At 34.7% G+C, this 16,479-nt stretch overlaps 1 protein-coding gene across 5 annotated transcripts in view; it reads right to left on the reverse strand.

The window, feature by feature from the left end:
• The window catches only part of LOC143252923 (kinesin heavy chain-like), a 101,537-nt gene that overhangs the window by 43,388 nt on the left and 41,670 nt on the right, over window positions 1-16,479 (reverse strand). For all 5 annotated transcript variants that reach the window (XR_013029242.1, XM_076505797.1, XM_076505796.1 and 2 more), the window contains exons 11-15: window positions 11,481-11,629; window positions 10,216-10,478; window positions 9,641-9,847; window positions 5,440-5,589; window positions 4,984-5,079 (exon numbers count right to left, since the gene is read on the reverse strand). Coding sequence is in view for 4 of the 5 variants with exons in the window: in XM_076505797.1 (XP_076361912.1) it covers window positions 4,984-5,079; window positions 5,440-5,589; window positions 9,641-9,847; window positions 10,216-10,478; window positions 11,481-11,629 (865 nt within the window). In the remaining variant the exon portion in view is untranslated. The remainder of the gene's footprint in view (window positions 1-4,983; window positions 5,080-5,439; window positions 5,590-9,640; window positions 9,848-10,215; window positions 10,479-11,480; window positions 11,630-16,479) is intronic.

Here is a 16,479-nt window from a genome sequence, read left to right on the forward strand (position 1 = left end):
CAATAGCCTGGTGCCAGGCATCAGGAAAAACATTCTCCTGCCAGATTTGGTTAAAAACAATTAGAAGAACAGGAAGAGAAGTAGGAGAGAGATGGCACAGCATCTCGTAGTGTATATCATCAGATTTGACCGATGTAATGCCAGACCTCTGAAGAGCCAGTTTGAGTTACACCAGTGTAAAGGGACAATTATAGTCATAGAGACAATCTGCTCAAAAGGAAAAAGTGATCACTTTGTCTGAGTCTTTATGGCTAAGAAGGTGAAGGAAAAACAGAGTTGCTAGACATTTGGCAAAAGCTTTTACCTAGAGTATCTGGGACATGCAGGTCTGGTGACATTGACCACGACCAGTCTCTCTCAAAATTATAGGAAAATTATCACAAACTTATGGGTTATTGTCAACCCTACATGAGAAGTGGGAGAAAAGTGAAGAGGAGCAAACTGAGAGATCAATACAAGTAAAGGACATACTAGGTGTATGAAAATAAATATAACAACCACTACTGAAAAGAGAAAAGTTGTGATCAGAGAGCATACAATCTATAAAGTAATCCCTTTCATCAACAGTAGTACTTCTCCAGAGGGGCTGATGTACATTAAAGTCTCCCAGGATTAAAAAGGGAAAACAGAGACACCAACTGTTCAATGAGAGCATCAAGGTCTGATTGATCATAAGTCTCTCCAGGCAACAGGTAGAGAGGACAAACAGTGATAGTATAAGCCACAGAAACACAGATGGCTATGGCCTCCAAGAGTGTAAGTGATAAAGACAGGGTGGGTATGTGCCTATCAACCTATTATGCCACTCCTCCATCACACAGCCTGTCATTTCTGTACAAAGGTGACTGTATCAGCAGATTTCAGAAATGTTTCCAATAAGAAAAGACATAGAAGATGGTAGGAAGCAATCAGAGCTTTGAAGTTATCTAGATTAGAATGTAAACCTCAACAGTTCCATTGTATCAAGGTGGCCATTTTTATTTATGTGTAGGCAGATTGTGTGGAGAGCCCTCCTGTTCACAAACACATCTTTTGCCTTTATTGTCTTTATTTAAGTGAGGTCTGCCCTGTGCTGATTGGGCAGATCTTTGTTGTTGCAAGAGGATTCCAGCAGCTATGGACATGAATGAATGATTGTTTTGCAACTTGGAGTAAGAGAAGAATATATACCTTGGGGTTTGCTGGAATGTATGTTAGGGATAGAAATGGGTGTTGAAGTTGATTCATTAACTTTTTTAACTATGGAGGTAAAGAGACTTTTCATCTGGTTTGAAAACAATTCTTTTGGAGGCACAGAGAGATCTGTCTGCATTCCCACAGTAGTAGTGGAACGAAGTGCTGCAGTATACATCTGAGATTAAGTGGTGTACAACAACTTTCGAACCTCAGGGTAAGTAATGTTTTGAATTTTTTTCAAACACTGCACCACTTTTCTTCCAATCATTTACTGTAAGAACAAAGTAGGATGGGTGAGAGCCATTGAAACTGATGCAATGAGGGTCAATTTCCTACTAATAGGTATTGTGGTCATTGCCACCGCAACGAGCACACATTGAGAAACCACCACATGATATCTTTGAGTGACCGAACTGCTGATACTGGAAACATATGAGAAAGTTTGGAATGTATGATCATACCTTGCAATTAAAATAACCTGCCTTGATGATGGCAGGTGGAAATGGTGATGTAAATGTTAGAATGAGAATATTGGTCACAATTCCATCTTTGCAAAAGGAGATAAGCCTCACTGCAAAAACAGCTTGGGTGAAAAAACCAACAAGAATCTCTGACTTGGAAGTTCTTCAAACCTTAACTCCTTGTTACAAATTCAAAGTAGCATGAGGCATAACCTCAATAGGTATATCCCCAATTGCCTCTGAATGCAAGAAGAGTTCACTATGTTGAATGTGGACGTTTGCACCAATATATCACCAGATTAAAGCTTCTTAAATGACTTCAGAGAGCCAGCAAGTCCCTCTAGTCCCTTCTGAATGAAAAAGGAAGACATCTGCCCTAAAAGTTCGTCTGAAAGAGAATGTAGTGTAAAAAAACAAGGTACAGATATTACAGATGTTGAAGACTGCTGCTCAGAAACTTTGAGAGGTGGTCATTTACATATGAACTGCTTTTTCACTATTTTATTTAAGTTTTTATTTATAGGATCCATAATAAAAAGAATATTTCAGTGCCTAATGACCCCACCCAACATAGAGCCCAACAAGAGGATGCACTACAATGACACACAAGGATACTGCAGCAACACCAGGGTTTCGTGAACACTATACCCAAACACTAGCATCAGAAACAATGTCCACAGCATCTGTTGAGAACATCCATCACTGATACTTGACCCTAGACCAAGTGGACCAGCCAAATGATCCTAGAGGGGCTACCCCAAGGCTGCCTGTCTACAGGAATTCAAGACCAAATTGGTGCATTAGAGTTGGACCCCTTAACCACCAGGATCCTCTCCTTCCATTCATGGGTCACCATGTACAGGAAACATATGAGTGGATGTTTAGATCCCAGAGGAGGTAAACTGAAAGAAAAGAACCTTCCCTGGGAGGTCCCCTCATCAAGTACAGGAATCCACACCGAGGGGCTTAATAAGGGAAAAGGACTTACCAGAGATACCCTGTAAAAAACTATCTGGATTCCAGTGGTACATTTCTGATTGGAGATAGACAACAAATAGCAAAGGAATAAAGAAAGGTGGAGATGGGAGTTTTGTATACTGGAGACACAGGGTCAACTTACAAGAAAATAAAAAGGGATTCCACAGTTTGAGAATCTGAGCATAAATACTAAATTAAGGGGAAGGGAAAATGGATAAAACTACAGCATGAAACCATGGAATAAAGATTATGAAGAAATATATGCCATAAGAGAAAGGAAAAGCAAGAAATATCAATGACATCTGGCAAAAACAGGCTATGGAAAGCTCTGGACAAAAATGTTAATCTTATGATTGAGAATGGAGAATGCACAGAAAATAAAGGAAAGCCTAAATCTGTTAATACAAATTTTATGAACAGAGCTAGAACCTCAGAAGCATAAAACCAGAAAACCATGAGATTTCCTAATGTAGAAACTACTACAAAATGTCCTCAGATATTCTGCTTCTGTTTATAGTACATGAAAAGGTTTAGAACAATTGTGTTAACAGTAATAAAAAAACAAAGGTAACCTAACAAAACTAAAGAATAGATATGCATTGAAAAAAGAAATAGTCACAAAGACAGCAACTATTATATGAAACATTTAAAATTAACAAATCAAAACAATTAGAAAGATCATGCACAACTGAAGATCAAAATCAAACATATCTGTCAAAGGCAGTGCCAAATTTAAAAATGAAAATTTCATATGTATGTGCCTATAGGGCTCTACTGTGCAGGGAGGATGCATCAACTTCTATAATAGTGAAAAGCTACTGTCACATGATGAATATATCATGTACAAGTTCATTTCACAACAAAATGCAACAGTTCAAGATTAGTGGAATGTCAAAACTCTCAACAGCAGAGAGGTGAATGGATTGTTTCAGAATCAAAATTTTATAAACGATATATGTATATATTATTGTATTTAATATATTAAATACTTGAATGCCCATTTAGATCACGATTTCTCATCACATGAAACAGATATTACTTGTAGCAAAAAAAATTTGTCAGATTTACTGCATTTTGCACAGTGCATATTTTACTGGTGTATTTAAAAGCTCATAACTTTACATCAATTATAACTTCATAATATATAATTTTACAAAACATAATTTGCATTTCTTTCTTTGGTAGTATATTCTTTCAGATTCATCTGAATCATCATAGAATAATCCACTTTATGATTTTCATCAACCGTTTCATTCCCAACAACACATTAGAAACATGAAATTTTCTCTGCATGCTCATGAGACTGGCATAGTTTTATATTAATGCTGGTATTTCTAGCCAATAACTTCAAATATGAGTATTTCATTCATGTGGCACACCCCTCATCATCATTACACACTAACCTATAACAATAAGTATTACAAGTGATTCTAAAACCAGCTGTTCCACACTTCATGTACCAGGCATTTCGAGATCTACATTTATAACCTTTTTTGTAATGAACAAAATGTACTCCTTCAGTCTTTTGCATTTTTCCACTTCATACAAATACTAAAACCTCAGAAAGAAACCTATAATAAACATAATAAAAGAACAAATTAGTCCACAGTTCCATGATGGCATACATATTTCTGCAATCTTTCAAAGAGGAAAACCTACAGTGAGCATAACATATGAACAAATGAACACAAAGTTCCCCAGTGATGTACCCATCTAAACTTTTAAATCTAACTTGATAACTGTTGTGAACTGTTCAATGGTTGCATTCTCACATGCAAATAATCCTGGTAGTAGCTGAGTTTTGAGAGTTAGTTCAGTATTCTCTGCAATGATGTGCTAAAATGTAGTTAAACTGTAGACAACATATGGAAATGGTATAGCTTCATATTCCAATTCACAAGTGATGTGATAATTAATATTTCTGATTCTACATTAACAAAAAATGCTGCATATCATGCTACCCATAACTTAGTATGTAGTAGCTTCATCAGTAATAAGAGATCAAAATACTTAAATTCTGATTATATAATATCCTTTTCTCTTAAAATGGACCTGCAGCATAAGAGAAAACATAAAAGAACTGAGTATGACCTACATGAGTGTTTTTCTAATATTTGAGTCAAAAACATATCCAAGCAATATGCATGTTACTTAAGCTTTTAATTTGATTTTTCCTTTCACGTGGAAGATGTACTGAAAAATGAATGTTCCAGTACCCACGGCTTAACTACATAAGTGCTTCCTTATTCATAGTATACGTATAGTTCTAATGAATAAATTAGTAAGAATTTCATACTTTTTCCTTAAACTTCCTGAATACAGAGAATTCTACTACTGTCATAACAGATATAAGTTTAGAGTTCCCTACCTGAGATAATGCCTTTACTTCAGACTTCATCTTGCTGACATACAAGCGAGCAACAGTAAATTCTTCTTCAACTTTTCCACTTACATCTACTGAAAGCTGTCAAAGTATAAAACAATTACATTTAATATTACTATTGAGTTATTTTTAAAGGTCTGTGTGTGCATTTCTATCTAGTTTGAATTTATATTTGTTCCCTATCTTGCCATAATACAATACAAAAATTAATATTACATGTTACTTGTAATATATTTCAATACTTATTACAGAATATAAAATTTCCAACAAGGGTATTTTAACACTTGTGTACCTTGGATGCTGAATATTTAATATAACACTAGTAATAAAATAAATAAAACACTCTTGGCATTACGAAAGATTACATTACTGAAAATTTAAAATCATAGTGTTAACTTGCATATTACCAAATACCATGGAATAAAGCTTTATTTTTCTTACTTTCATCTCAGCAGCATTTCCACCAACAACTGATCCTATCTCACCAAGATCTTTCATCAAATTGGTTAACAATTCTATAACCCTTTTACGGTAGTGAGTACTTTGTTCCTTTTGCTGTTGTAGCTCATTCTGACAGGTAATAAGCTCAGACTAAACAAACAAAACATGTTTTGAGCTGAAACATCAATATTTCAGTAACTTGTAACTGCATTCCCATAGTTTCATGTGTAATTAAAAAACAACCTCCCAAACATATAAAAAAACCTTGCTACTGATTTATGACGTTTATTATAAACCAAAACAATTAATATCAGAAAGAAACATACAACTATTTCACAAAATATGAATTCTGACTTGTCCATTTTTATTTAACAGCATAACTCATACTGAATTTCTCAAATTAATTTTAAACACTTTCAAGGACCTTCTAAACACACTCAATGTTTTTCAAGCCTTTCTAGAAGCTAAAATCTAAATCAGAATCAATTTTATTCCACTTATATTTTATAAAATTCTTACTTATTCATTCAACATATGAATATAGCCTAAAGAAATATGAAATACTTTTTTACTGCACTCAACTCTGCAACATGAGTTAAGATATACTGACATATTCTGCTTTGGAATTTCAAGGGTTTTATTTAAAGTACTTGAAAAAGGGCTGTTTTTACAAAAATACATGAAAATAATTGGAGAATATATTGACAAAATTTAAAATCAAATTTTAAGAACTTTTAAGGATGTATATGCACCCTGTAACAGAAAACTACATCTAGAACATTCATAAGTTCAGAGTACCAGTTTCCTTGCTGGTGTCGTCAGACACTGCATCTTCTCAAAATATATGTGAAGTTAACATTTTTCCTTACCTGAAAATATATTTCTGATAGGTACTCATCACTTCACACAGAGTAGCTACTTTCCTCAGCTCTTTTGCACATTCTGCAAGAGAGAGTTGCAAGCCAACAGCATTCTCAAACTCTCACTTAACCTCACATAAAACCATGTGAATTTGCACTATTTCATTATGACATCATCACAACACCCTGTTTCTAAAAGCAAGCAAGTGCTAACTAAAAAAATAGACAGACATTTTGCTCTTGTGTTGACTTCTTCCATGATAGCCAATCCCAATGTAACATAAATATATATATATATATATATAAAAGTGAAGAGATGGACAGATATCACAAAGAAACCTAAATTTGTCTTGTGAAATAGTACATCTCACAGTAGGCACTTACAGAGACAGTGCAGATTGTATGAGTGATTTCCATTATCCAATCTTGATGAAGATTTTGTATAAGTGTACAAAGTATACCTGAAAGGCAATATTAGCCACAAAGTGGGATCCTGATTGGTCGTGAAAGGGAAATAGTGCATGTTCTACTGAAAGATGGTGAAGAGAAGGTAGAATGGCAACCTGTGGAATCTAAATACCATCAGGAGATAAAACAGCCAGAAAATACAGAGGTGAAGAGGGATGTGTGAAGAAATTCCACATACCTGCCTGGAAAAGCTCATCCAAGGACCAGCAAAGAAGAAGTGGAAGATATTGAAAAGAGAGAAACAGAATGCAAGCATCAACATCCTGAGGTAAACAAGTGAATGGAGAAATCAATGGGCTCATCCTGGAAAGGCAGAAAAAGGGAACAAGGTTCATGAAAACTGGGAGTCCCAAGATAAAGACAGAAGACAAGGATCCTTAAAGCAAGAGATCCATGATAAAGTGCAAAGAATTATTAAAAATAACATAGGAACAAATCTGGGTCCAAATGGTCTAATAAAAGAGAGATGGAAGATTGAAGTACAGTTCACCTACAAGTGATTGAATTCTGAGAAAAAAAACTGAATGTTGGAGTGCATTGGAAAAGGCACGAGAAACATTGAGAAAACAGACATCAGAATAACAGTAATTGCAGGATATAAGAAGGGAAGAAGTTGGGAAAAAAAGACAGTAAAAGACATGAAGGCAATAATTTGCATGGGGTTTGCATGAGATTAAGCTAAACCCCAACCAAATCTCAGTCTGTCAAATGTAGTAGAATGAGAAGGACAGGGGAGAGCAAAGGTGTAAAAAAATGAAAATGACAAGATAGGAAATGCATCTCAGTACTAGAAAAGAAAAGCCATGAAAGCACAGCCACCCAACAACTACACAGGGCAAAGGCCAAAAATCTTTAAATGAAGAAGCTGATAAAAAAAGGAGGTTCACAGAATTACTGTTTGAAGGAAATGAGTAACAGAACCAATGACAAAGAAACCTGCTATGGGTGGCAACAGATAAATACAATGGAGGGATGAAAATAATGCCACAGTAATGGAAGTTACGGTCTGAGCAAATTTCAATCAACTAAGGGTAGAGGAAAGATAACCCTGAATGAATAAGGAAAGCATAAGTGTGCAAACCAAGAAATGAAATAATGGAAAGAGAGAGAAAAAGAGAGGAGTGGTCTGTTGAACAAGCGCATGAAAGCCAAGGTAGTCTTAGGGGCACCAACAAAAGGGCAAATGAAGAACAGTAGTGTTTAAATCCATGGTCTGGAAAGAGGAGATGAATAAGGAAGTAAATGTAGAGAAAACATAAGACTGGGAATAGTTGATAAAACCAATAGCCAGCACCAAATAAAAAAGGAAAGAATTGTTAGAGAGGAGGCCCAGAGAAGAAGTGGCAAGTGTCCAAACAACCAAGAGAAACCCTCACGAACAATTCTGTGGGTACAGAGGCTACTCACTAACAGAATAAAAACTGGCAAAGAGAGATAACTTGCCAACAAGAAGGAGATCTTGTTTTAGATATAAGTGAATTCAAAAAGTAGAGGGAGGTTCATAAAAGAAAACAAAAGACCCCAAGAAAGTCAATTCAAGGTTCATAAGGTCATTGTAGTAGATGCAAATAAAGGAGTTTTAGTGAAGCCAGAGTCCAGAGAAAAAAGAACTCTCATATGATGAGAACAGGAAAATTAAAACCTTGTGACCAGACAAGTAACAGTTCAAAAGCAGAGAAGATTGGCTGAACTCAATTAAAACAAGAGAAGAAAATGTCCTAAAATACACACAAGTGAAAAGATGTGAGAAATAACTCAGATTCCAAGAGAAGTCTTCCATAACTGAGCAGCTACCACAATAGGAGGGAAGTAGGAGAAGAGTAAACAACCTAGAATGGGTTAATATATATAAATGGCCAAAGAAAATGAATGCCAGCCCTAGGTCATGAAAATAGCAAAATACCCATGATACCAAGAAACACAAGAGAAGAGCAACACAGAGTGAAAAGAAAAAGCAAATATGGGAAGATGTTAAAAAGGATAAACGGAACAGAGAAAACAGAGAGGACAAGCTAAGTGAAACACGTAATAAGATAGCTGGCACATCAGCTCTGGTTGACATCTGAACAGGTTAAAAAAAAAGACCACAGGTGGGGTCAAAGAAAGGAGAAGTGGAAATGGGAAGAAAGACAAATAGAAAACATAGTAAAACGTTAAAGCTCTTGAAAGAAAAGCTAAGACAACAAAAATCAAACTTTTATTATCCATGTCTCATCAAACTAAACACAAGAAATTTAAACACCTCTTTTTACTATGGAGAAGAATGAGAATTCATTGAAACAAAATGTAAGGAAAGTCACAGTACATAGAGGTGTGTCACACTCCTGTTGGTGGTGGTTTCTGTTGTATGATGATGTCATCACAGAATTGTGCAAATTCTTATGGTTTCATGCAAGATGATGTGAGAATTTTCACATGAATGATGTCTTGCAAATCTCTTTAACAGAACGCATGGAAAAGCTGAGGAAGATAGCTACACTATGTGTGGAGGTGAGTATTCATTTCAGAATTCCTTCTTATTCACAATCTTTACCATTTTATCACATTTATATGGGAGGTTACAAGTTATCAACGTCTACTGCACCCACAAGGCTCAATCACAATTAACTTAAAATTTATGCTTAATTTTTTGTTTGTTCAATCAAGTTTATCTGGCACTGAAAAAGACACAACTCCTCAAAGATATGAAACAGTCTCTACTGAAATTTCAAATACTTATTTAATGGAATTTATTATAAACCATAACAATTAACATAAACGAAATTTACAGCTCTTGTGTCAGTTTTTTATGGTACACTAGAATATGATTTATTTAGTCGCATATTTTAACACAAGATTATAACTATAATGTAGAATTATTTAAATAAACTCACCAACTTAGCATTCATTTCTTCAGCAAGAGTATCATTATCTCTGCTTTTTGTTTCCACCTCTTGTGACTTTTGATCGTAGTTTACAGCCAGCTCCTCCAGTGCCTGAAGCACTTCTTTTACCTCCTCCTTGGCAGATTCATTTTCCTGCTGAATCTTATTCATTTCTTGCTGTAGGTTCTCATAATCTCGACGAGTGGACATGATTAACTAGAAGTAAAAGGAGTAATTATCAGTTTTCATTATCTTTATAAACACTTTATTATAATAAAAGTTATGAAGTTCTCTTTGAAAAAAGGAGAGAACTCTTACTAACATACATGTAAGAATAATTTTGACATAACGAATTTGTTTTGCATGTTTTATGTATGAGCAATTAAAGAATGACATGTACTAAAAGAACACATATAAATAACACATAAATTCTATAAATTATTCTACTTAAAGGTCATAGTTTCTTAATCAAACATTTATAATAGATATCTTTGTCAGGTTACATTAGAATGTACTACTATAAATAAGATATAGAACATTTATAAATTAGATTGTTATATTCCATGTAAGCATTACAGACATACCTCTCCTTGCTCTAACATCTGTTCTTTAAAGGACTCAATTAACTGACTCTGACGGTCAATTTCATCATCTTTTTCATCCATATCTGCATACAAGCGAGCTCTCTCCTCCATAAACTTGGCTCTCTCCTCACTGGTCATTGGTTCAACTGATGTTGGAGGTGCTAAGTTAGGTAAGCTGACCACAGAAGAAGACTCAGAAAGGCTCAAAGTACTGGTTTCCAACTCCTTGCTAGTAAGCTGTTCATCCTGAGGTACTGTCTCTCCTAAATATGTATTTTCATGGTCTTTCACATTGCCATCATGTTTATTCATGATGTAATGGGGAAATTATATTTTCTACATCTATCCATAAAGCCTTCGCAACAAGAAAGCAAAATCGTGCAAAATAATATATAATTTATGCAACGTGCTGTAATTTAATTTTGTATTAAATATCATAATTAAAATATACTATACACATTTTTTTTTAATTTGTTAAATTTATAATACAGAGAAATAAGCACAGGCAGTAGAGCAAAATATTTCTGTGTGTGAAGACAATGTATTTTATGTTTAAATTAACACTCTTAAAAAACTTTCAAAATAATGAGAATTACAAGAAATTTCTAATGATATAAATTAAAATTACTAAAATATGGGTAGAAGTAGAAATTTTTGGATGTATTGAAAATTTCCAAGCTTTCACAAACAAAATTATTCCATCCAACTTTACCCAGAAATATAATTATTAGGACTACACTTATGTAATAAATCACTGACTGTGTAAGCATAAAAAAATGCATTAAAAAGATGAGTTGAGTATGAAGTGAAACAAGAAAGTGTTTTGTTTTTTGAAAATCCCTCCAACCTCTGTTAAACCTACAACTAAAATGAAAAAAAAAAACTATTCAGACCTAGCACATTGGTTCACAAAGTATAATTAACCCATTATATTTAACAATTATTCAGCAATTGCCTTTCTTTTCCACATTTTCTTTTCAATCATGTCTCCAATTATTCCCTCTTCTTTTTTCTGCTAATATTTTTAACTTATCTGCAATATCTTATACTCTGTATTTTCTAAATTGTTAGTCTAATTCCCTTCTCTTGCAAGTATTAGCAATTTAAGTATTAACAAGTTTCAGAACTTAATATTTAAAAGAAAACGTACAAGAATTATTAAACAGTATTTCTAAAACCTAATGAACAACTAGTATGATAAAATAGGTCAACCAAATAACTAAAAAAAGTGTGTATCTATTTTTGAGATCTGTACTTCAACTAACCATTTCTCCAACGGTTGAGTTCTGCTTCCACTCGTTCCAGCTGAATCTTTAGCTTAGCATTCCTTTCTTTCTCTTTTTCATAGCGACGTTTCCATTCCTCAGCTGTTAATTCTTCATTTATTATTACAGTATTCTTGATAGTTTTAGCTCTGAAGCAAAAAAATAAACCTCATCAAAAAGATGTAAATTGAACTAAAATTATAAAAGTATGCAGTATAAAGAAAATTTACTTTCGTGTTACGTACAAATCACCTTTGTGTTATAAAAACCATGATCATTCATAGCATTCACAGAAAAACATGCATTTCAAACAATAAAAATAAAAGAAGACTAAGGTTAGTGCCAACCACCTTGCTCCACAAATACAGATAACCTTTCTATCAGATAAAAGCAGACATCTCTCTCTCAATGTGGGTCACAAAATTCCAGCTTAACTTCTAAGCATTTCTTCACAAATGATTTGACCCAAAAAACATTTATTTTCTAACAAGCAAAGTTAAATAATATTTACTTCACATCAACATTGAATAAAGCTATGCATGCATGATGCACAATGTTTATTGATACATAAGATAAGAGAAATATATGTTCTTTACATTTTCTACAAGGTATTGAAAGCTTGTTTCTCTTTAGGTAACTTCACTGCTAAGTTACTCAAATTCATTGAAAACATACAGAACAAGCCTCATTCTTCAGGCATAATTTCAATATGGCAATATGGTTAGGTGCTTTCTCTGCTCAGAAGTTGTTGTCTAGAATTATCACTCTGTACAAACTAGACATAGCTTCTTCAATGATTGCTTTAGCCTGAAGATACTTTGATTAGACTAAACTTGTGAAGCAAAGAATGATGGAGTACCAACACATATTCAGTGACTCTGAAACAGATACTTGGCTTTTATTTTTTTATGCCATTGAAAAGTAGATATAAAAAATGCTTTACAATAGTTTGAATTGCTTATTTATGGATCACATGTTTAGTATTATAATGTTAAAGAGACTGCTGTCAATTATGAATCATATAAATAAGCTAACGTCAAGATCTGTGAAAGCATACTGCTTCAGGTGTTGAAAAAGAGTAGTTGCCAACACACAACACTGTCATAAACCATTTGTTCCCTGAAAAGGTCTTCATTTTCATTTACTCTCACCATTATGAAACTGGCATACCATCTTGATGAAATTTTCAGGACACCAAGTTTAGCAAGAGGGTTCTACAAACATTCCCTGCTAAAAGCATCAAAAGACTGGGTGGAATCCATAAATATGAAGCAAATATCCACAAGTTGTTGTCTACATTTTGTAGCAAAATGATGACAAATATGGTATAGTAAGTAGAAAATTTAAAAATGGTTCATTCTGCAAGTTACTTCTATCAAATCAAGCCATACATCAAAAGCAACTCATTCAAATAGTATTTAGTAGATGGATTTGCAGTTGCCATTGGTTTGTAAGTTCTAGGGATAGAGACATGTACTAGAAGGAAGATCATTGATATGGATGTTTGAATTTTTTTTTTTTAGCAATTCCCAACAATCTTTTTATTGTCTCATAACATAAAGCCAACACATTTTCCCATAGTGGGACATTACAGAATGAAACTGATAAGACATGTTTACCTGGCAATTATGAAATTATGTATACTTTCAGAATATGCTCTGTTCATTTGCCGTCATGCACAAATTTACAAAATGGGTTGTCTATGATGTAAATAACACAAGTATCAAAACCTAGTTTTTATTTTATCAATGGAAGAGGCTTTCTTACCCTATTATTTTTTAACCAATGCTATTCAAATATTTATATTGCACTTCACAGCCATTTGAATCACTAACTATTGAACAGAACCATAGTCAGATAGTATTTTAAATTCCTAAGAAGTACCTGGAATGTGAGGTTCTTTCATCATATATTTTCCTATGCTTTACAGCAGATAATAATATCTAACTTGGATGTATTCTTGTATCTTTTCATTTAAGCATCATTTCATATTGCTAATATATGTAAAACTGTAAAGGATACACTGGATTAACACATTACACCAGAACTCTGACAGTAAGATACCCTCTCCTTAACAAGAAAGAATTTTTCCAGTCTTAAGCTTAAGGCTTGACTTTCCTGAAAATTTATGTCCAACAGATACTTGTCTCCAAACATAAAAAGCTACTGTCCCCACATGTTTACCATAGAAATTTGCATGCCACTAGTTTTTAGAGAGCTCTCTCCTAAACTCATAAGACTTCTTGTGAATTGTCCTCCTGCATAATGACATCATTACACAGCAAATGCCCCCTAGCAATAGAAGTGGAGCATAACTTCCCTGCACACTGACAAATTTTATGCCAGTTTCCCAACATTTTTTGCCACAGCACCCTCTAAGATAAATAACAAGCTCTAGTGTTACCTTCAAATAACTTTTTAATAAAAGTATTGAAAATCCCACCAAAAGAGATATGCTCAATGAAAAGACAAGAAGCATTGGGTTAGGTACTGCTTGTCACAAACACAACAACTCAGTCATTTTTGCTTAAACCAGTGAAAGAAAAATCCAGTTTCTTATGGTTTAATTTTAACAAATATAATTTTGACACCCTCGAAACTTTTCTGTCTGCCTCTTGCCACTGCTTTGAAGTTTACTTTCACCTTGAATTTTAAAAATGCCCACTAGTAAGTGTTACTACTCAGGTTGGAAAACACTGTTCCATGCTTTTCTACTCATCATCTTCATTGTATTAGTCAAAGAAAAAACTACCATGCACCAAAAGTGGAAAGGAGGGACTGGAAGAATGCGAGCAAGTATCTATTAGAAATACATTTTCAGGTAAGGAAAATGTTAACTTTCAAGGTTAGACATGCCTCTCATGTAGAAAGCTAGAATTTCACACTGATATGATGGAAGAAACAGTGTGAAAGTTGCCTAGCTGAGCTCCTATTGAAAAGTACACAAAGGAAACCCATGGGGTGTGGCATCTAATTGCAGGTGTTTCATCGAGGCAGACAGATAGGAGACAGAATCTCATCTCGTCCAAGGTATACTCATCACCCATCTTCAAAGAAAGGAAGAGACAAACAATTCTCATGTGTCATGAGTATGGGTGGGATAAGAAAATGGCCCTCTGACTACTGATGCACAAAAAAAAAAAAAAGAGATAAAAGAGCTATTATATGTACCATGGTTGGGTTTGTTCAAGCTATACTAAGTGTTCACCTCAACTCTACTGTTGGATTTCTTGGAGCAACACCAGCTGCAGGAGAAGGGTTTATTAGAGCAAGTTGTTCTCAAACCTACTACCACACTCTTGGACTGACACCAGCTGCAAGAGGAAAATACAAAATATATGCCATATATTATTAATGTTAGTACATGCAATGATTCATCAGGATAGTGCTCTGCTACAGGAGGAAGGCATGATTTATTAAAAAGTGCACACCTATACTCAACTGCAGAGGAGATGATTGTGGCTATTTAGCAGGTCAATATTCAGAATTTTTGTCTAATCTGTGATAAGAGGAAGATTTCTACCAATAATGTGTAATGATGCATGATGGCTGGTCTATGCCAATCCAACACTAAATCACCCAAGAATCAGCATCTGGGAAATGGTAAGATAGAACAATGCATACATGGTGGATCAACTGCAGTTGAAAATGAGGCAGCATTTGGAATTTCTTATACAATCAACAGTTCTAGGAGATCCTTACCAATCACATATGTGAGAGAATGCTGAATGGTCCTTTTCCAACCCAATATCAGACAACCCATGAACTAGCATCCAAGCAGCAGTGAGGTACTGTATACTGGCATGTTATAAGTACATTTATAAAAGGGATGATCTTTGCTGCAGTGGCAGCATTACCATAGCTCCACATACCACCAATTGGCATTGTTCAGCCCTTGGCTCTCCATGAGACACCTGCCAGAAAAGTCTTTCACTGAAGACAGTACAAAAAGTATTTGTGCAAACCTATTTTCAAAAGCCAGCAAGTACGAGCCAGTGAAGCAGTCAGAGTACATCATGATGATGATTTTTTGCCATTAAAGTACATGGAATAGGTATAGTTAGGACTGAATAGGAAACAGATATCAAAATAAACCACAGGGATAAATCAAATGATCATGTAGAATACCACATCTCAACAGCTGACACACATGAAACCAGGGTTGATGCTATGAATGCTTTCTCTTGTCCTGGTTTGATGCAGTACTTTAGTAAATAAGTGTACCCTGAGAGGAACCAACAGCATTCTGTCAGGATCCTCAAAGCAAATATCATAAATAAAAGAATGTATTCAACATCACAATGAGAGTGAGTGTATTGTATGACAGCAAACATGCAGGTAGTAACCCCATGGAGACAAGAAAGCTTGACGGGGGAGTGGGTAGGTGATGAATTTATGCAAGATAATCCACATACCAGCATAAATGATCTTGCCTAGAAGCAGCAAGAAACAAGCAGTGAGAAAATAAGACTTGATGAAATACAGACCATTTGTGAGCAACAACTTCTAAAAAGGAAAAACAAATAAAAGAATGTGGTGGAACATATTAATAAAAACAGAATGGAATTTGTCCCTGGATGAAAAGAAATTCCAGGAGCTGAAGAATGAAACATGAAACTCTGAAAGTGAAAGGTATGAGCAAAAAAGCAACAAATGACATAAATAGGCAGAAACATCTGTCCAGGTCCTAATAAGCATATAAGAGTGAAACAGAGAAAATTGGAGAGAGGCAAAGTGCAGAGATCTCCTCACCAAGTGGCTGAAGACAAAGGAGGCAGGACTGAGCAGGAGAAAAAAGAATAAGTGGGTAATGGAAAGAGTATAGGACAAGATGCTGATATAAAAAGAACAACTGTAGCCACAAGTGAGAAGAAAATAAATATTTCTGAAGAGAACATGAAAAATCGAAGGGAGATATCGAGTTGTTTGTAGGTGAAGTGGTTACAGATGGGCCAATGCAAAAAGCCATACCTTACCCTAATGTGGATAGGAACCAAGT

This window comes from Tachypleus tridentatus, chromosome 6 (assembly GCF_004210375.1).
Source record: "Tachypleus tridentatus isolate NWPU-2018 chromosome 6, ASM421037v1, whole genome shotgun sequence".
In the NCBI taxonomy this organism is placed as follows: Eukaryota; Metazoa; Arthropoda; class Merostomata; order Xiphosura; family Limulidae; genus Tachypleus; species Tachypleus tridentatus.